This window comes from Balaenoptera physalus (genome assembly GCF_965194825.1).
Source record: "Balaenoptera physalus genome assembly, chromosome: 7".
Taxonomy (NCBI): Eukaryota; Metazoa; Chordata; class Mammalia; order Artiodactyla; family Balaenopteridae; genus Balaenoptera; species Balaenoptera physalus.
This window is the reverse complement of record NC_138886.1, coordinates 97,189,260-97,211,820: the sequence shown is the minus strand read 5'-3', so window position 1 is coordinate 97,211,820 and position 22,561 is coordinate 97,189,260. Positions and strand designations below refer to the sequence as shown.

At 41.5% G+C, this 22,561-nt stretch overlaps 1 protein-coding gene across 8 annotated transcripts in view; it reads right to left on the bottom strand.

The window, feature by feature from the left end:
- Positions 1–9,729: 9,729 nt before the first annotated feature.
- WNK2 (WNK lysine deficient protein kinase 2) overlaps positions 9,730–22,561 on the bottom strand; it is a 148,552-nt gene continuing 135,720 nt past the window's right edge. For 5 of the 8 annotated variants that reach the window (XM_082469422.1, XM_082469423.1, XM_082469424.1 and 2 more), the window contains 2 exons: positions 12,790–12,901; positions 9,730–9,934 (listed from right to left, as the gene is read on the bottom strand). In XM_082469422.1, the coding sequence (XP_082325548.1) occupies positions 9,909–9,934; positions 12,790–12,901 (138 nt within the window). In that variant the 3' untranslated portion in view covers positions 9,730–9,908. Of the gene's footprint in view, positions 9,935–11,028; positions 12,902–22,561 lie in introns of those variants that run through there. The other 3 variants (XM_082469417.1, XM_082469418.1, XM_082469420.1) reach the window with 1 other exon arrangement.

The following is a 22,561-nucleotide window of genomic DNA, read 5'->3' as shown; positions in this document are numbered from 1 at the left end:
GAGGTAATCCGAGCACAGGCCGGGCAAAGCCATCTCCCAGCACGTGGCAGTCTCTATCACCCCCACCCCTCTGCCTACCACAGCCGGGCCACAATCCCCTTCCTGGCCTCTGACCTCTGAACAAGGCAGGAGCAGCCCCTGCCCAGGACCAGAGCTCTGCAAGTTGCATTCCCGAGGCCCCAGCAGCCTCCCCAACCTCAGCCATGCTGGCCAGCTCCAGGTTGGCTTCTCCTTGCGGCAGCCCGTGGGGCCTGTTCTTTCTCCAGCTCCATGTGGACCATGCTCGTTCCCCAACCACCAACCCATTCATTCACCAGCTAAGAGCCACTGAGAACTCCTGAGGGCCCAAGAGGTAAACAGAGCAGGCCCGTTGTGGTGGAACATGCATTCTACTCTGGAAAGACAGGAAATCAGGAAAGAAACAAAACAATGCAGAGTAACTAATGATCAGAATAACTAATGCTCAAGGTGACAAAGACAACAGAGGCACAAGCCAGTTGGGACTCAAGCCAGAGTAAGGATCTGGGCTGCATGGAAAGGTGTAGGTGGGCACTGAAGGGTAGCAGCTTACTGAGGTATAAATGACTACAACACACCATACATATTGAAAATGTAGAGTGTGATAAATTTTGACATACATATACACTGGTGATATCTCCAGTAATAGAGCAGAGTCATCGTTCACCTCCAGAAGTTTCCCTCTCCTCTCTGCCATCTCCCAGCCCCTCCCTAGGCAACTACTGGCGGTCTTCCCATCACTATGAAAGTCAGCTTGCATTTTCTACAATTGTATATGAATGGAATCACATGGCAGTCTCCTCTTTTGTTGAGCTTCTTCACTCAGCATAACTTGTGATTTATCTATGTTGCTGGGCATCTTGGTAATTGATTCCTCCCTGTTGCTGAGCATCAAATGTCAAGATGGAGCACACACGTACTCCAGGCTGCAGAGGGACAGTCGGGTGTTCCAGTTCTTGGCTAGTCTAGAGAAAGCTGGTGTGAACATTTGTCGGTAAGTCTCTGTGAGGACTGCTTTCATTTCTCTTAGGTGAACACCCAGGAGTGGAATGGCTGGGTCATAGGGTAAATATACATTTAACTCTGTAAGAAGCTGCCAAAATGTTTCCCAAAGTACTCACACCATTTTGTATTCCCACCAGCAGTGTGAGAGTTCCAGTTCCTCCACATCCTCACCAGCACTTGGTGTGGTTGGTGTTTTAGCCATTTCACTGTGTGTAGTGGCATCTCACTGAGGTTTTAATCTATATTTTTGTAATGACTAATGATATTGAGAGTTTGTCATGTGCTTGTTTGCCATCCATATCTCTTCTTTGGTGACGTATCTCTTTAGATCCCTTGCTCATTTAAAAAAATTGGTTCATGTTCTTACTATCGCATTTTTAGAATTCTTTATGTCTGGATACAAGTTCTTTATCAGGTATCAGTTATGGCTTGTCTTCTCATTCTCTTAAGACTGCCTTTTGAAGTTTTTAATTTTAGTGAATTCCAATTCATCAGTTTTTAAAAAATGTATTGTGCTTTTGGTGTTATATTTAATAAATCTTTGCATAGCTCAAGGTCATAAAGATTTTTTTCTAATTTTTTCCAAAAAGTTTTACACTTATAGGTTTTATATTCGGGACTATGCTCCATTTTAATATGATTTTTGTATATGGTGAGTATGGATGAAAGTTTTATTTTTTTACACATGGATATCCAACTGTTCCAGCACCATTTGTTGAAAAGATTATCCTTTCTTCACTGATTTGCCTTTGTGATTTTGTTGAAAATCAGGTGCTCATATATGTGTAGGTCTGTTTCTGAGCTCCTTATTTTTGTTCCATTTATTTATTATTCTATCTTGATGCCATTAGCACACAATCTTGGTCACTGTTGCTTCCTATGTTTTAAAATCAGGTAGTGTTAACCTTCCAACTTTGTTCTTTTTCACAGTTGCTTTGGCTGTTCTAGGTCTTTCGTGTGTTTTCCCACATGAATTTTAGAATCAGTTTTTCATATCTACCCCCCAAAAAACCTCCTGGGAGTTTGGTTGGAACTGCATTGAATCTGTAGATCAATTTGGAGAACTGACATTTTAACAACATTGTGTCTTTCAACCCATGTCTCTCCATTTATTAGTCTTCTTTGATTTCTCTCAGCTTAATACAGGTTATATAGGTCTTTCACACCTTTTATCAGATTTATTCCTAAGTATTTCATAGTTTTTGGTAGTATAACTGTTAATGTTGTATTAATTGTTGAAAGTTGAACCATCCAAGAATTCTTGAGACGAATCCTACTTACTTAGTCAAAAAGGATTATCCTTTTCATATATTGTTGCATTCCATTTGCTAATATTCTGTTTAGAATTTTTGTATTTTTATTCATGAGGGATATTTGTCTCTAGGTTTTGTGGGGTTTTTTAATCTTTGGCATAGGATAAGTGCATCAGAATTATCTGGAACAGTTTGTATAGAACTGGCATTATTTCTCCCTTATCTAGAGGAATTCACCAGTGAAGCCATCTGCACCTGGAGTTTTGTTTCTGTGGGAAAGTTTTTAACTACAAAATAAATTTTTTCTTATATACAGGGCTATTCAGCTTATCTATTTCTTCTTAAGTAAGCTTTGGTGAGAAGCTTTGGTGGTTTGTGTCTTTCAAGTAATTTGTCCATTTCATCTAAGTTATCAAATTTATTGGTGTAAAGATATTTGTAATAGCCCTTTAAATGTTTTTAATATTTATGGAACCAGTCTTGATGTCATCTCTCTCATTTGTCATATTGGTAATTGTGTCTTCTTTTTTCAATCTAGCTAGTGCTTTTTCAGGGTTTTTAAAAAATTTTTTATTGGGGTATAATTGATTTACAATATTATGTTAGTTTCAGGTGTACAGAAAAGCTAATCTGTTATACAAATACATATATCCACTATTTTTTAGATTCTTTCCCCATATAGGCCATTACAGAGTATTGAGTAGAGTTCCCTGTGCTATGCAGTAGGTCCTTATTAGTTACCTATTTTATATATAGTAGTGTGTATGTGTCAATCCCAATCTTCCAATTTATCCCTATCCCCCTTACCCCCTGGTAAACATGTTTATTTTCTACATCTGTAACTCTATTTTGGTTTTGTAGATAAGTTCATTTGTACCCTTTTTTAGATTCCACGTATAAGCGATATCATATGACATTCGTCTTTCTATGTCTGACTTACTTTACTCAATATGACAATCTGTAGGTCCATCCGTGTTACTGCAAATGGCATTATTTTGTTCTTTTTTTATGGCTGAGTAATATTCCATTGTATATATGTACTACATCTTCTATTTTCAGTTTCTAAGGAAACTCCATTCTATTCCACAGTGGCTGTACCAGTTTGCATTCCCACCAATAGTGTAGGATGGTTCCTTTTCCCCACACTCTCTCCAGCATTTATTGTTTGTAGACTTTTTAATGATGGCCATTCTGACCAGTGTGAGGTGATACCTCATTGTAATTTTAATTTGCATTTCTCTAATGAGTAGTGATGTTGAGCATCTTTTCATGTTTTTTTTAACCATCTGTATGTCTTCTCTGGAAAAATGTCTATTTAGATCTTCCACCCATTTTTTGATTGGGTTGTTTGTTTTTTTGATATTGAGCTGCATGAGCTGTTTGTATATTTTGGAGATTAATCCCTTGTCGGTTGCTTTGTTTGCAAATATTTTCTCCCATTCTGTGGGTTGTCTTTTCGTTTTATTTATGGTTTCCTTTGCTGTGCAAAAGTTTTTAAGTCCCATTTGTTTATTTTTATTTTTATTATTCTAGGAGGTGGATCAAAGAAGATCTTGCTGTGATTTATGTCAGAGTGTTCTCCCTATGTTTTCCTCTAAAAGTTTTATATTATCCGGCCTTATATTTAGGTCTTTAATCCATTTTGAGTTTATTTTTGTGTATGGTGTTAGGGTGTGTTCTAATTTCATTTTTTTACATGTGCCTGTCCAGTTTTCCCAGCACTACTTATTGAAGAAACAGTCTTTTCTCTTGTATATTCTTGCCTCCTTTGTTGTAGATTAGCTGACCATAAGTGCATGGGTTTATCTCTGGACTTTCTATCCTGTTCCATTGAGCTATATTTCTGTTTTTGTGCCAGTACCATACTGTTTTGATGACTGTAGCTTTGTAGTATAGTCTGAAGTCAGGGAGCCTGATTCCTTCAGCTCCGTTTTTTTTTCTCAGGATTGCTTTGGCTATTTGGGGTCTTTTGTGTTTCCATACAAATTGTAAATTTTTTTGTTCTAATTCTGTGAAAAATGCCATTGGTAGTTTAATGGGGATTGCATTGAATCTGTAGATTGCTTTGGGCAGTATAGTCATTTTCACAATGTTGATTCCTCCAATCCAAGAACATGGTATATCTCTCCATCTGTTTGTGTCATCTTTTCTTTCTTTCATCAGTATCTTTGAGTTTTCCAAGTACAGGTCGTTTGCCTCCTTAGGTAGGTTTATTCCTAGGTATTTTATTCTTTTTGATGCAATGGTGAATGGGATTGTTTCCTTAATCTCTTTTTGATCTTTTGTTGTTGGTGTATAGAAATGCAAGAGGTTTCTGCGTAGGTTTTTCAGTTTTATTGAGTTTCTCATGTATTGGCTTTTGGTTACATTGATATTCTCTATTGTTTTCCTGTTTTACTGATTTTTATTATTCATTTTCTTATGCTTACTTTGGATTTAATTTCTTCCTCTGCTAGTTTCTTAAGGTGGAAGATGAAGTCATTTATTTGGTCTTCTTTTCTAATGTAGGCTTAGTGCTATCAATTTCCTCCTAAGTATTGTTTTAGCAATATCCCACCAATTTTCACATGTTGTATTTTCATTTTTATTCAGTTTAATTTGTTTTCTAATTTCTCATTTGATTTCCTTTTTAATCCATAGGTTATTTAAAAGCGTGTTACCTCATTTGCAAATATTTGGGTATTTTCCAGAGATCTGTTTTTGACTTCTAATTTAATTCCATTGTGGTCAGAGAATGTCGTCGGTATGACTTGAATCCTTTAGAATTTATCATCACTCATCTTAATGGCCCAGAATCTGCCTTATCATGGACCACATACACATAAAAAGAACTTGTGGTCTGCTGTGGGTGGAGTCTTAGAAATGTTAAGCCAAGCTGGTTGAGAGTGGTGTTCAAGTCTTATGTGCTCTTAGTGATTGTTGTGGTCATGTCACGGAAACAAGAGGGACCTTAACCCAAAATTTGGTTTGGATATTGAGACTGATGATGCGTGCGCGCGCGCGCACACACACACACACACACACACACACGTTGCAAAAGGATAAAAAGGTTTGTTTCTCACATAAGGAGGCTTTAAGATCCAAAACAGATTGAGTGAGTGGGGAAAGGAGACTGGCTGGGAAGGGAGACTGGCTTAGGGTTTTTATGGTGGTTAGGGAGTAGGGTCAGGATGAGGGATTCCACTTATAGCATGAATTTCCCATGGTGCCAAGGGATGGAGCACTAGGGCTTCTTATCAGCATGATGAGATATGCAGAGAAGAAGAGGGAGGGTGAGACTTAAAAGCTGTCAGCACTCAGACATCAAAAATGGAGTCAGGCTCTATTACAATGGCTTTCTGTCTACTTGCTCTGCCATTTATTCAAATAGCTGACTGTGATTGTGAATTTGTCGATTTCTCTTCTGTTTTCTTCCACATTTCGAAGTTGTTATTAGGGGTAGAAACATTTAGAATTGTATGTTTTCTTGGTGAGTTGACCTGTTTTCATTATGAAATTATATCTTTGCCCTCATAATAAGCTTTGCTCTGAAACCTCCATTGTTTGATATTAATAGTCACTGTAGCTTCCTTTTGATTGATGTTAGGATGGTATATTTTGGTCCATCCTTTTACCCAAACCTATTTGTCTTTATATGTAAAATATGTTTATGGTACACAACATAAAATTGGATTTTTTAATCAAATGTGACAATTTCTTATACTCAAAGTGACCAGAGCATTTACATACCATTACAAAATGTGACTACTGATATAGTTAGGGTTAAGTCTATCATCTTGTAATTTGATTTTTATTTATCTCATCAGTCCTTTGTTCCCCTTTTTCTCTTTTCTGCAGTTCTGTCCATTTGAGTTCTAAACCAAGAGCTCTGTGGCCCTCAGCATTGGTGTGCTGACCAGCATTGTGCAGCTGGCCTGGTGTGTTCACCACTGGACATTGTCCCTCCAGTCCACGATGCTGATGCTTTAGGGTTGGGGAGGGGTTCCCTATCTCCCCCATGAGTTCATGTGGGGCTCAGCAAAGGGAGCAGTGGGTGTTTCCTTTCAGTTTTCTGCCACAAATATGTCTTGACCTCCTCGCCCTCCTTCTTTCTCTCCCTGTATATATACATTTGGTATTCACTTAATTTTAGTTTTAAAATGTGTGTGTGTGCAAATAGAGACAAGTATAGTTTCCATCTTACAAACAGATTGTATACTAAAATTATTTAGTAAGCCATGTGTTGTGGACTGAATGTTTGTGTCCCCCTCAAAGTTCATGTTGAAGCTCTAACCTCCCATGTGACTATATCTGGAGACAGGGCCTTTATGGAAGTAATTAAGATTAAATAGGTCATAAGGGTGGGGCCCTGGTATGATAGAATTCGTGTCCTTATAAGAAGAGGAAGAGAAAATAGAGCTCATTCACTCTCTCCCACATGCACACAAAGAAGAGATCATGTGGGCACACACCGAGATGATGGTGTCTATACACCAAGAAAAGAGGCCTCAGAATGAAACCTACTTGCCAGCACCTTGATCTTGAACTTCTGGCCTCCAGAACTGTGAGAAATAAATATCTGTTGTTTAAGCCACCCAGCCTGTGGTATTCTATTATTGCAGCCCAAGACACCATATGTTTTATTTCCCAAAGAAAGGACATAACATCAAGGCTGGGCTCCCTGGCTAGAGTATGACATTGTTTATGACTTGGAAATATAGTGCTAGAACAGCATAACCTGTTACTCAGAGCCCTTGGGGATGCTTACTTTTGTTTCTCCAAGTTTTCCTGGGTCATGGAGAATCAACCAGTCCTTTAATAAAAGGCACATTTCAGATTTGAAGCTGTTCAACCTGAGTGGAGGCTCACATACCACAGCAGACACCAGGGAGTGGGCTGCGGGGAGCCCTCCACGACAGAATGAGAAAGAAAAGCAGAGCCTGCAGCTCACCACCATGGCCCTGCAGGGGGAACTCAGGGCAAACCTGGACAATGCTGCTGTCCCTGTCCTGGGAAGCCTGGGCTGAGCCTGGAAGCTGCTGTGCGGGAGGCACCAGGCACAAGGTGGTTCTTTTCCATTCCAGGAATTCTATAATTAGCAACAAGCTACTGCAGACTTCTACTCAAAGGGAGAGTTTTACTTTTGGCAGCAATTCATTATGCAGCAGCTGTGTTCATTGACAGCTGTTCTGGAAGGTGTGGGATACAGAAGACACCCTTAAGGTCTGCCCTCAGGAGACTTAAAACGAAGTGTGACACATGAGACACACACCCAAGATCTCCTATGGGGGTCTGGTGAGATGTTCCTGCCAGCCGCATGACAGAGCTCAGTGGAGGAGAGATTCCAAGGGTGTTGCAGGACTTTGAGCAGCTGGGGGCAGAGTTAGGGTGGGCGAATCATGTCCCAGCAGCCAAGTCTGAAGCTGAGGGACATGTCTGGCAGGTGTGGCCAACCACCGAGAGCCTCAGACTTCAACACAGGGGATTAAGGTTTACCTGGGGGCCCCAGAGAGCCACTGGGTATTTCTGAGCAGTGGATGAGGCTGGGCGTACAGGGCCCCAGAAGACCAATGTGCAGGATACCCCCTGGGGTTGTAGCTTGACCATCAACATCACTGGCCTGTCCCTCTGCCTCAATACAGCAACAGAGCTGCTTCCAGAGGGCCATCCCCATTTGTAGGGAGGACCTGGCTGCTCCTGGAATCAGGGTGAGGCAGACTCTGCTACTTGGGGTCCCAGGTGGTAAGGTACCCACTGGCTCCTCCTCCAAAGATGTGCTGGGGGAAGTGGGTAAGTGCTCGGTGATGCTGTGGTGTGAACAGGTATTCAATCTGTCCAGGTGTTCCAACCCAATCTCTCCCCCTTGCCCCACCAGAAACACACCCCCTAGAAAAGGAATTTGACTGTTGCCTACTCAGAAATTCTGGAGGAAGCTTGGGCCCTCACAGGTGTTCGCATCCAGGGGCTGTTACGACTACCTGTGAGCCCCTGCTGGGTTTCCAAACTTCAGCCATCTGCCTTCGCAATTTTTACCATTTGCTCGTGTGCTTTTACCTTTAGTTACTACTATCTTACCACCAATTTTTACCATTAGCACCTGTACTCTTACTTAAAATGATTTCAATAAATTTGCTGTCTGAAAAGGTAAGCTGTGCATTACTTCCATCAATAGAAAACCAGTAACAGGAGCCACAGACAATGACAAAATGAACACAATGAAAATACACGATGTCATTACGTCTGGCAGAACAATGGCCTGTTCTACTTTATCACAGAGGAGAGCACACACGAGGGCATGTCCACTTGGCCCGGGCAGCAGCACCAAGAGCTGGCAAGGGATGAGGTGGGCAGCCCCCATGTGCATCCCCAAACCTCACTCGCACACCCTCTGGGAAGCTGTGGGGAGGCAGGAAGCCCGCACTGCTCTGCTTTCATCAGCCAACTGGACAGGACTTGAGTCTCAGGGGTTGGCATTTTGTGTGATGACCAGAAATGACGTTTGGGGACACCTGCGACAACTACCATGTTATACACAGCATCTGTGGGCTCCAGTGGTGACATAACCCAGGTGCTGCTGCCCCTACACCACATTCTTCACTGAAGGAAACATTAAATTGAAGTCAGAGATTAATTAACACAAAGATACAATTTTCTCATCTCAAGGAGTGGGACCACCTGAATTCTACCCAAACCCCAGGCCCCAGTGTGAGCCCCCATTCCTGCTGGCCAAGCTGCAACTTTACTACTGCATGTTACCCTGTGAGGCCACTAGCAGGTTTCCTGTCTTTCACACTGTGCTTCAGACACCCTACCACCGTGGTGATGCTGCCCTGCAAGGGCCAGTGGGCCTATCCTACCACCCACCAAAGCCAGGGGTCTGACACCCGAGGCTGGCCCCTCCCAATGGTGCATGTGGATTCTGGAGGAAGGGCCATTTCAAGCCACTGTGGATGGCTGTCCTGTGCCTGGTGGATTGATGTGACAGAGTAAGGAAGCCCGAAGGGCAGCATAATGAATGGAGCTGTGTGCGCAAGGGTCCAAGTCTGTGCGAGCCAGGGAGCCGTCACCAGAGATGGGCATCACTGTTCAGCCTCCAAGGGTCTGATGCCTCCAGGGCTCTGCATAGAATGGGGGCTGCCCTGGGTATGAAGGAGGAGAATGCCTGAAAACTGGGGCCAGGCCGCCTGAGATCCACAGCCTCAGCTGCTTCTCTAAGAGGTGGGACCTTATCACACGTCTGACCCATCCCAGCTGCTGTCTGGACACAAGGACCGTGAGCTACCCAGTGTACTGCAAAGCACCATCTAAAGTGTTCATCACCACACTCAGGAACCCCTTAGCTAAGGATACTTACCCCCAGATCTGTCCCGCTGTGTGGTCCCAGGAGTTTCTCCAACACTCTCATTCACTTACCAACCATCTCAGGTCACCTGCCTGTCTGGGGATCACAAGAAAGGAGTTTGAAAAACCAATGTCCTGTTTCCCCCAAAATATTTTTTATTCTTGCTTACATTTGTGTTTCCAATTGTGAATAAAAAAATGCTTAGAAAGTGGTTACAAAACATCGTGAACCGGACACGAGGTGTGGGCTCCCCTTCTCTGCATGAGATGACACGGGGCCTGGCGTCTGGGTCTGGGTCGGCCTGCCTGGGCTCAGTCGGGCTTCTCACTTTCAGAATCTAGAAAACAAAACCGCCACAGCTCATTACAGGCCTGACGCGGTCACACGAGGCCCTGGAAGTCGGAATGGCGACACCAGAGTGGTCACGCTCCTTGGAGGGCTGGGCTGCCGGACCATGACCTAGGCACTATGCATACATACCCCAGGCTGCCTCTGCCATCTGGCCACCTTCCACACTGAGCAACCGCCCAAACCAGGCAGGGCCTTGCAGGGCCCACTGCCCTGGAGAGCAAGGTACCTCTGGCTCCACGGGCACAGCGAGCAGAGCAGCACCCCCGACCTGCCCGGCCTCTGCTCAGAGCTAGCGCTGAGGCGGAGCACTGCAGGTGGCCAGGGGCACAAAGCCTGACTGTATCTCGGTGGAAAGGCAGGACGAACAGACCAGGGCTGCCACCCCAGCCGCGGGGAGCCGGAGGCACCACGACCCCCAGCTTGAGTACATGCAGAACACACGCAGGGGCACCAGCTGCTGACCATAAGGCCATCAGGGCCGGCGAGCCAGGAAAACATGCTGAATTCCACGGGGCCCTCCCCAAATCCGCACCAAGGCCCTGCACCTACAGGACAGCAGAGCCCCTCCGGTGACCCCAGGGCAGGTGGCCCAGCCCCCCACCCAGCTCTGTCCAAAGTGAGTCACACAAACCTGGCTTTCTGTGAGACAGCCAACACGGACAGGGGTCAGAGACACCATTTAGTTGGCTGTGAGACTCATGCCCTCCATGGGGCAGAGTCCACTGTACATCTAAATGCAGTTCAAATTCAGAGTTTGAAAGCCAAGTGAACAAGCCAACCTAGGCCTGAAGCCACAGAGCTGGCATGGGGTTCCCGCCCAACAGCCCACTCTCGTCCTCTGAGCCACGTCGGCTCAGCGTCAATCACACCCGGCTCCTGCCAGGAAGACAGTACCTGCCACTCAGCCCCCAGGCGCCTCGTGGCCACCTCGGCCTCCTGGGCAAGGTGTTGACAGCAGGCATGGAGCTGAGAGTGAAACTGTCAGGACAGGGCAGTGCCGCCTACCAGGGCTACCCACCCCATGCTCCCTTTGAGACTGGCTGTTCAGCTTTTACGTGGACAGAAGATAACAAAAAGATGTTGTTCCACACTGTTTTCAAGCAAAAATGTTTATTTTTCTCCTTCAAATATACAATCTCTTGGGGAGTCTGTGCCACTGACCGTTCACATACAAGGCCAGGACTCCAAACCACATGTCTGGTACAGCAAGGGGAGCGGGAAGAGGGCAGCTTCCACCACCCTCAGGAACCAGGCGCACATGATTCTCAACCCAAGGACCAAGGGGCACATTACAGAGAACAGAAATCTCTTACTACAGTATCATGGCCTGGCAGAAGAGTCTGTATAATCACCTAGAAAATTCAATTCTAACTGAATGGATGGAATAACATATTTAAACCAAAATAATTCAGCCAGTCCTAGTAAAGTCCCAAAGTACAGCAGAACTATACAATTCACAGCTGGGCAGCCCAACCAGCTGCCTCCCAGTGGGAAATGGGAAACATCTTGGTCAGTGAGGAGCAGGGCCTTCAGTTCCCACCCTGGGCTGTCTGGTGCCTGTCTGGGATGAGTCCCACTGAAATTTCCAGGAGAGGAACACTCCCACCCCCAGCACGGCAACCTCAGTGCATGGAGAACAGTCTGGAGGCCAGAGGTGGGTGGAGCAGCCTGTGAACACATGGCAAAGCTAGGCCCAAGTGGCCACAGGCCTCAGTGCAAATGACAGAAAAGGAAGGCAGGTCAGTAGGAGGGTTGGCAGGCCCCAGAGCAGAAGGGGTCCACTGTCTCTGCAGAGCAGGCGGCCTGCCTGTGCTCCTGCACCAGACATACACCTGTACCTCCCCCCACACTCACAGCAGCCCTGCGGGCTTTGGGTCATGAGGGCGTGTCTGCTTACCTAGCGCTTTACAGCAGGTTCCACAGAGCCAAACACAGATGCTAACATTCCTGACTAAGAGACCAACTACCAGTAGCAATGCACTGCCCCAATAACCATGCATCCCTGGGCAGTTTGCTGGCAGTGCCCATGGCACTGCAGTTGAAGGAGTGTGTCCATCTGTTTGCTATCTATGACCATAGAGCTGGAGAGACCTCATTTTATGAGTACAAAGCAGAACTCTTCTAGCATTTGCAACTCTTCAATATTCAAGGTCACTAGTTCAATTTTTTTTAAAGCACATACAACAGAAAAGTCAAGATCAGACTTTAGCTTCAGATTTTCAAACCATTCATGTCTGCAACTTAACACGGGAAATAGAGATATCAATACACAAGCCAACTGTAAATGAAATACATCTTTTCTGATACATGATTTTTTAAAACATCTCTTTCCATCAGGGAATGGAAAAGCTGGAATTCAAGGCACTGTACTTCTGCAGGGTGATTACAATGTTCTAACCATCAACTCAAGTACAGGAAGTGAGTGCAAAGACAGCAAGTGTAGACCATGGGAAACTAAGAGGGAACAAGGTCTGCAGCAATAAAGAAAGCAAGGACTGCTGCCCTGGCTGGGCACCCATGGGCAGGTGGGGCAGGACTTGGAGGCCAAACCACAACCTGACTCCTCTGGGCTATTCAGTTCAGTATGTTCCACTTGGCAAGTGGTGAGACAGAGGAGCTATGTGATCCGCAGCCTGGGGCCGGGCATGCTGACCATAGGTGGCCACAAGAACATGGGGAGTGCTGGCGTGCCTGTTGCACCCAAGCCTGGCCCCTCATCAAGGCTCCAGCTGCCTGCTTGGGCTGCCCAGGGCCCCCAGGACACTGGAGCTGGGATCAGGCTTCCATACTGGCCCAGAGGCAGTGCATAGGGCGGGGCTGGAAGGCAGGAGAGAGCAGTACCTGGCATGGGCACAGGCTGGGCTGAGGCAGCTCCAGGAATGACCGCGGTGGGTAGAGGGCTGGGTGCCGGGGCCAGACATGGCATCCCCACTGCTGTTCGAGACGTGTTCATCTACAAGACAAGAAACGTGGTTTCAATCAGCTAGCCTCCCTCAGTGGCCTTGGGGGTCCCCACAGTTTCTCCATCCTCAGGAGAGGGTGGTCTCAGGACCTGCCATGGGGCACCTTTTATGGCTGATGCCAGAGTGGAAGTGCGTGGCTGGGAGGCAGCCATTGTCCCTCCCTCCTTCCACAGAGCTGCAGCCTGCCCACCTCTGGGCCACATGCCCCGACTGTCCACAGGCCAGAGTGGGCTTCAAAGCAGACCCCGCAGGACATGAACCCTGAAGTCGCACCAAGGGGACCACACACCCCAACCCAAGGCCTCCTGCTTGACTGGTCAGTGCCATTATGGCAGGACCAGAACAGCTGGGTGCTGTGCAGGGTTGTGTGCCCAGAGATAGGGAGTCAGTGGCAGGGCAGCCCCTCTGCTCTCTGCACCTCAGGTATAACCCCACAGGAGAAGCAGCACAAGGACTGGGAAATGAGCTGTGATGGCTGGTGAGACCAGCATGGCCGTGATGCAGAAACCTGATGAGGCTACTGCAAGAAAACAGAGTAGGGCCCAACAGCCTTCAAACTGTCTAGACAAAATGTTGGCAGATCTAACCAAGCAACTATACAAAAAGATAAAACATCAGAGCCAAGTGAGGTTTGCCCCAGGAATGCAGTGATGTCCCAGTAGAAATCACTGCATCTCACCACAGTTACATCCCAAGGGAGAATTCCATGTGATGCTCCCCACAGATGCAGGGAGAGTGTCTGAGGAGTTCCACCCTGCTTCATGAAAAGCACAGCTGCTGAAGACGGAGGGTGTCTCCTCCATCTGGAAGGGCCTCTGCAGAACCCACAGCCAACCCTGTGCCGATGGTGAAATGCCAAATGTACTTCACCCAAGGATCCCCCTGCCCCTAGCCAACACTGTGTGGAAAGTTCCAGCCAATAAAAGAAAAGGAATAAGGGGCACAGACTAGAAAAGAAAAAGGAAAACCATCCTTATTTGCAGATGACAAAATCGTGTATGGAGAAAACCCAAAAGAGCAGACAAACCAACTTCTAGAACTAAAACGCACATTTAGCAAGATTGCAGGCTACAAGGAACAGAAAACAACCATATTTCTATATACTACCAACATATAACTGTAAAAGGAAATTTTAAAGCAATAAATTTTACAACCACATTCTAAAATATCAACTATCTCAGGGTAAATTTAATGAAAGCTGTGTAACACCTTTACACTGAAAACTATAAAACTTTGCTGAGAGAAAATTAAAAAGACATAAACAAAGCAATGCCATGTTTATTGAAAGACTCACTACTGTTAATGTGCCAAATCTTACCCAGATGCTTAACAGACTCAATACAATTGGAATCAAAGTCCCATAAGGCTATTTTGTAGGAATATACAAGCTGTTTCTAAAATGCAGGTAGAACTATTAAAGACCTAGAAAAATCAAGAAATTCTTGGGAAGGGACAAATTAGAAGTATTAACAGATACAAACTATACATAAAATAGATAAGCAACAAGGATTTACTGTATAATACAGGGAATTACACCCAATATCTTGTAATAACCTATAATGGAATATAATTTGAAAAAAGAAAACGACCACTAGCTAAGGCTTCAGCAAACAAAACCAGCAAATGCTGGGGAAGGGGAGAATCTGTTTTCCAGAGTTATCACTTATAATATTCAGATGTCCAGTTTTCAACAAGAAATCACAAAATCTTTACAAAGAAAATGAAAAGTATGACCCATACAGAGGGAAAATTCATTAACAGAAAATGTCCCTGAAGAAGTCTAAACATTGCACTTACAAAATAAAGACTTTAAATCAACTGCTTTAAATATGTTCAAAGAGTTAAAGGAAACCATGGACAAAAAGAAAACCAGGAAAATGATTTATGAACAACATGAGAATATCAATAAAGTGACAGAAGTTATAAAAGGAACCAAATATTAGAGCTGAAATATTAGAGCTAAAAGGTATAATAACTGAAATTAAAATTCCACTAGAGAAGCTCAAAAGCAGATCTGAGCAGGAAGAATAAAGAATCAGCAAACTTGAGACCACAGAATTGAAATTATCAAGTCTGAGAAACAGAAAAAAAAAAAAAAAAAAAGAATGAAGAAAAGAAAAGTATACAGAGCCTGTCAGGGAGAAGAGAAAGTGAAGGACAGGAAAAAATACTTGAAGTAGAGAAAGAGAAGACTGTCAACCAAGATTCTACATCCAGCAAAATGAATCTTCAACATGAAGGAGAAATTAAGACTCCTGGATAAACAAAAACTAAGGCAGGTTGTTACTAAAAGATATGCCCCACAAGAAATGCTAAAGGAAGAACTTTCATTTCAGGCTGAAATGAAAGGATAATAGTAACTCAAAGCCATGAGACGAAATAAAGAAAGCAACTACACAGCTAAATATGTAAGCCAATACTATTGTACTTTTGGTTTTAATTCCTTTTTTCCCCTATATGATTTAAAAGGCAAATGCATTAGATAATAATTATAAATCTATGTGAACGGGCACACAATGTATAAAGATGCAGTCTGTGCAAAAACAACACAAAGGAGGAGGGATGGAGACATAAAGGAGCAGAGTGTTGAAACAAAGTTGGTATTATTCAAACTAGGTTGTTACAAGGTTAAGATTTTAATTGTAATCCCTAAGGTAACCAGTAAGAAAATAACAAAAACGTATACAGAAAAGTAAAAAAAAAAGGGGGGGGGGAAGGGATAAAAACCTGTAGGACATACAGAAAAAAAAAATAGTTAAACCAGCAGAAGTCCTTTATTAACCATAATTACTTTAAATGTAAATGGATTGAACTCTCCAATTAATAGGCAAAGATTGGCAGAGTGGATAAAAAAGCATAATTAATCTATATGCTATCTACAAAACACACACTTTAGATACAAACACACAAAGAGGTTGAAAGTAAAAGGATGGAGGAGAGGAGATCAAGATGGCAGAGTAGGAAGGTGTTTAGCTCACTTCCCCCCACGAACACATCAAAGATACATCCATAAAGTGGAGCAATTCTCTCTGCAAACAAACTGGAAATGGACAGAAATATTCTTCTAAAACAAAAGCTGTAAAAGAAAGATCCACACGAGTCAGATAAGAAGGGAAAAGAGCTATCAGGTTGGGACCCAGGCCCACAGAAAAGGAGGCGGATATCACCACTAGGAGATCCTCCCTGGGGAGTGAGTGGTTTGAACCACATATTGGGTACCCCAGCCCTGGAGTCCAACATGCTGACATTCACATTACAGGGGTTCCAGAAGGAGACAAGTCTTCTTACTGGTTTGAAAACTAATAGGACTTCGAGGAGGGCTGTGAGAAACCTAGACCCGGCTCGTGACACAAGCTTGCTTACTCCTAGGAATGAGGTGTAGAATGGAGATTAAAACTGCCCCAGAATTCCGGATGGTTTCCTGAAACCACCTAGCATGCATCCAGCTCCTCTACCTCTGAAGAGCTTCCCACTAGGTTGAAGGCTGCCATTGCTGAGGAAAGTGTGCAGTTGGGGATGGAACTGACTCAGACCCAACACTGCATATAAATGGGGCAAGGGCAGCCTTTGCTGGCACTCACAGAGGCAGCAGATCAGGAGCTGTATGGAGCTGACTAGCATTCTGGGACTGTCCCAGTGTACACCCTGGCCCACACCAGGTGCCCACTGCAGCCCTTTTGCTCCAGCATTGTGCACCCCGGAGCAAAAGTGCCATTGCTGGGAGAGGGAAGAGAGCACACTTAGAGGGAAAGGAGCCAGCTTGGACCCCACCCCTGCTTCAGCACCTTGGGATGAGACCCCACCCCTGATAGGGTAGTGATGACCACTCAGCATAGAAGAAGCTTCTGCTCACACATGGCTCTGGCTCTAGCCCCTCCATCCCCAGCCCCACCACCCATCAAGGTGATACCAGTCAGCACATCCTGGGGGAAGACATGACCCATGCTCATTTCAGATCCAGCTCTCACACTGAAACTACTGAACACATGCAGACTGCATAGAGATGCTCCCACACAAGTACAACCCTTCAAGACCGAGATAGGTAACTGTTTCACCTAATTTTATAGAGATAGAAAACATCAAGCGAAATGAGAAAACAAAGGAATGTCTTTAAAACAAAAGAACAAAGAAAAAACTCTGAAAAAACAACTAATGAAAGAGAGAAAATTTACCAAAGAGTTCAAAGCATTAGTAATAAGAATACTAACTGAACTAGGGAAAAGAATAGATGAGCACAGAGAGAATTTTAACACAGAACTAGAAAATATAAAAACCAGTCAGAACTGAAGAATGAAGTAACTAAAATGAAAAACACACTAGAAGGAATTAACAGACAGTAATAGGTAATAGAGAAGAATGCATAAGTGATCTGGAAGATAGAATAATGGAAATCACCCAATCAAAACAGTAAAAAGAGAAACAAATTTTTAAAATATGAGAACAGTTTAAGGGACCTCTGAAACAACATCAACCATGCTAACATTCACATTATAAGGGTTCCAGAAGGAGAAGAGAGAGAGAAGAGAGTCGAAAATGTATTTGATGAAATTATGGCTGAAAACTTCCTGAACCTGGAGAAGCAAACAGATACCCAGGTACACAGTATCCCAAACAAGATGAACTGAAAGAGACATAGATCAAGATGTATCATAACTAAAATGGTAAAAGTTAGAGATAAGGAGAGAATTTAAAGGTAGCAAGAGAAAAGCAAAGAGTCACATACAAAGGAACACCCATAAGTCTATCAGCTGATTTTTCTGCAGAAACTTTGCAGGCCAGAAGGGAATGGCATGACATATTTATAGTGCTCAAAGGGAAAAATCTACAACCTAGGACAATCTACCCAGCAGGATTATCATTCAGAATTAGAAGTGAGATAAAGAACTTCTCAAATAAGAAAAAACTGAAAGAGTTCATCAATACTTAAACTAACTCTAAAAGAAGTCTTAAATGGTCTTCTCCAAGTGGGAAAAAAAAGGCTACAACAAGATGTAAGGATTTATAGGAAAGGAAAAACCCCACAAGTAAAGGCAAATATATAGTAAAGGCTGTGGATCAATCACTTAACATAAGCTAGTACAAAGATTAAAAGACAAAAATTGGAAAATAAACTATAACTACAATCAACAGTTAAGGGATAAACATGAAGATGCAAAATATGACATCAAATACACGAAATGTATGGGAGGGGAGTAAAAAAATGTAGATCCTTTAGAATGTGTTTGAACTTAAATGACTACCAGTTTAAAACAAGTAGATACATAGGTCAACATATATGAAACCCAAGGTAACCACAAATCAAAATCCTACAATAGATACACAAAAATAGGGAGAAAGTAACACAAGCATGCCATGATTTGATAAAGAAAATCATCAAACCACAAAGGAAGAAACTAAAAGAAGAAGAAAAGAATATAGAATGACAAAAACAACCAGAAAACAAGTAACAAATGGCAGTTAAGTACGTACCTATATATAATTACTTTAAATGTCAATGGACTAAATGTTCCAATCAAATGACACAGAGTGGATGACTGGATAAAAAACAAGACCCATCTATGTGCAAGAGACTCTCTTTAGAATTAAAGACACACAGACTAAAAGTGAAGGGATGGAAGGAGCTATTTCATGGAAATGAAAACAACAAGAGAGCTGGTAGCAATACTAATATCTTGCAAATTAGACTTTAAAAGAAAGTCTATAAAAAAGACAAAGAAGGATATTATATAATGATATAGTGATCAATACAAGAAGAAAATATAACATTTATTAATAGGTATGCACTTCATATAGGTGCAACTAAACATGGAAAGCAAATATTAACAGACATAAAAAGGAGAAATTGACAATAATAGAATAATATTTGGAGACTATAATGAAATATTGGTCTTAAATGACACATTAGACAAGTTGGACTTAATAAATATATATAGGACATTCCATCCAAAAACAGCAGAATACACATTCTTTTCAAGTGCACATGGAATGTTCTCTAGGATAGATCACATGCCAGGCCAAAAAACAAGTCTCAATAAATAGAAGAGAACTGAAATTACATCAAGCTTTTTTTTTCAACCACAATAGTATGAAACTATAAACCAATTACTGGAAGAAAAATGGGAAAAACACAAACACATGGAGACTAAATGACATGTTAATAAAAGAAACAATGGATGAATGAAGAAATCAAAGAGGAAATCAGAAAAAAAAGAGACAAATAAAAAAATGCAACTTTGCACAACCTACAGGACGCAGCAAAAGCAAAAATAAGAGGGAAGATTATAATAACACATGCATACCTGAGCATACAAGAAAAATCTCAGATAAACAACCTATCCTCCATCTAAATGAATTAGAAAAAGAACAAAGCCCAAGTCAGCACAAGTAAAGAAATAATAAAGATCAGAGAGGAAATGAATAAAAGAGAGACAAAAAAATACAAAAGATCACTGAAACTAGGAGCTGATTTTTAAAAAAGATAAACAAAATTGATAAGCTTTTAGCTAGGCTCATTAAGAAAAAAAGAAAACCCAAATAAACAAAATAAGATAGTAAAGAGAAGATTACAACCAATATCAGTGAAATACAAAAAATCATAAAAGAATATTACAATTATATGCCAACAAATTGAACAACCTAGAAGAAATGGATAAAAATCCTAGATATACAAAATCTTCAAAGACTGAATCAGAAAGAAATGGACAAACTGAACAGACTAGTAGTGAAATTGAATTATTGTTCAAAAAACCTCCCAGCAACAAAAGTCCAGGAACAGATGGCTTCACAGGGAAATTCTACCAAATATATAAAGAAGAGCTAATACCTAGTGTAACAAACTATTCCAACAAAATGAAGAGGAGGGAACACTCCCAAATTCATTCTACGAGGCCACCATTACACTGATACCAAATCTAGAAAAAGACATTACAAAGAAAAGAAAATTACTCGTCAATATCTGTGATGAATATAGATGCAAAAATCCTCAAAAAATATTAGCAAACCGAATTCAATAATACATAAAAAGGATAATACACCATGATCAAGTGGGATTTATTTCACGGATGCAAGGACAGTTCAATATCTACAAGTCAATCAGTGTGATACACCATATTAACAAAAGGAAGGATAAAAATCACATTATCATTTCAATAGACACAGAAAAGCATTTGACAAAATTCAACTACCATTCATGATAAAGACTTGCATCAAAGTTGGTATAGAGGAAACATATTTCAACATAATAAAGGCCATTTATGACAAACCTACAGCTAACATCATACTCAAGAGTGAAAAGCCAAAGCTTTTCCTCTAAAATCAGGAACAAGACAAGGATGCCCACTCTCGCCACTGAGAAGTAGTATTGGAAGTCCTAGCCACAGCAGTCAGACAAGAAAAAGAAATAAAAGGTATCCAAATTGGAAAGGAAGAAGTAAAAACATCACTATTTGCAGATGACATGATGTTATACTCAGAAAATTCTAAAGTTCCATCAAAAAACTGAGGACTAATAAATGAATTCAGTAAAGTTGCAGGATACAAGACTGACATAGAGAAATCTATTGGTTTTCTAAACACTAATAATCAACTATCAGAAAGAGAAAGCAATAAAACAATCCCACTTAAAATTGCATCAAAGAGAATAAAATACCTAGGAATAAACTTAACCAAGGATGTGAAAGATCTATAACCTGAAGACTCTAAAACATTGATGAAGGATATTTAAGATGATACAAACAAATAGAAAAGATATTCCATGTTCCTGGATTGGAAGAATTAATACTGTTAAAATGGCCATACTACCCAAAGCAATCTACAGATTTAATTCAATCCCTGTCAAATTACCCATGACATTTTCCACAAAACTAGAAAAAATAATCCTAAAATTTATATGGAACCAAAAAGGCTCCCAATTACCAAACCAATCTTGAGAAAAAAGAACAAAGCTGGAGGTATCACACTCCTCAACTTCACATTATACTACAAAGGTACAGTAATCAAAAGAGGATGGTACTGACACAAAAACAGAAACATACATCAATGGAACAGAATGGACAGCCCCAAAATAAACCCATAAACTTATGGTCAATTAATCTACAACAAATGAGGCAAGAATATACAATGCGGAAAAGGCAGTCTCTTCAGTAAGTGGTGCTGGGAAAACTGGACAACTACATGTAAAAGAATAAAATTAGAACATTCTCTAACACCATATAAAAAAATAAACTCTAAATGAATTAATGACTTAAATAAGACTGAAACCCATAAAACTACTTGAGGAAAACTTAGGCAGAACACTCTTTGACATAAATCAAAGGAATATTTTTTGGCTATGTCTCTTAAGGCAAATGAAACAAAAGCAAAAACAAACAAATGGGACCTAATTAAACTTAAAAGCTTTTGCACAGCTAAAGAAACCTTTGACAAAAAGAAAAGACAACCTATTATTGAAAGTGAGAAAATATCTGCAAATGATATAACTGATAAGGGGTTAATATCCAAAATACATAAACAGCTCATATAATTCAATATCAAAAAAACAAACAACCCGATTAAAAAATGGGCTGAAGACTTGAATAGATATTTCTCAAAGAAGACATACACATGGCCAAAGGGCACATGAAAAGATTCTCAACATTGGTAATCAGAGAAATGTAAATCAAAACCACAATGAAGTATCACCTCACACCTGTCAAAATAGCTATCATCAAAAAGACCACCAATAACAAATGTTGGCAAGGATATGGAGAAAAGGTTACCTTAGTACACTATGGATAGGAATGCAAATTGGTGCAGCCACTATGGAAAACATTATGGAGGTTCTTCAAAAAACTGAAAATAGAACCACCATATGATCCAGCAATTACATTCTTGGGTATATATCCATAGAAAATGAAAACACTAATTTGAAAAGATACATGCACCTCAGTGATCACAGCAGCTTCATGTACAATAGCCAAGATATGGAAACAACCTAAGCAACAGATGAATGGATAAAGAAAATGTGGGTTACATATATAATGGAATATTACTCAGCCATAAAAAAAAATGAAATTTTGCCATGTGCATCAACATGGATGGACCTGGAGAGTATTATGCTTAGTGAAATAAATCAGAGAAAGAAAAATACTGTATATGATCAGTTATATGTGGAATCTAAAAAATAAAATAAACGAATATAACAAAACAGATACAGATTCACAGATATATAGAAAACAAACTAGTGGTTACCAGTGGGAAGCTGAAGGGAGGGAGGGGCAAGGTAGTGGTAGGGGATTAAGAGGTACAAACTAATATGTATAAAATCAATAAGCTACGAGGATATATTATACAGCACAGGGAATATAGCCAACATTTTATAATAACTTTAATGATGTACATCTATAAAAATACTGAATAACTATGTTGTACACTTGAAACTAATAAAATAGTTTAAATCAACTGTATTTCAATTAAAAATTCTTTAAAAAAAAGAAAAAGAATGTGAAGTGATGGGAAAATAAACTCCTGAGAGCTGATCCAAGATGGCATAGTGGAAGGAGCTTGGGCTTACCTCACAACAAAAACACAACTAACTGCTGAACAGCCATCGATAAAAAAGACTGGAAGCTGCCAAAAAAGATATTCTACATCCAAAGATATAAAAAGAAACC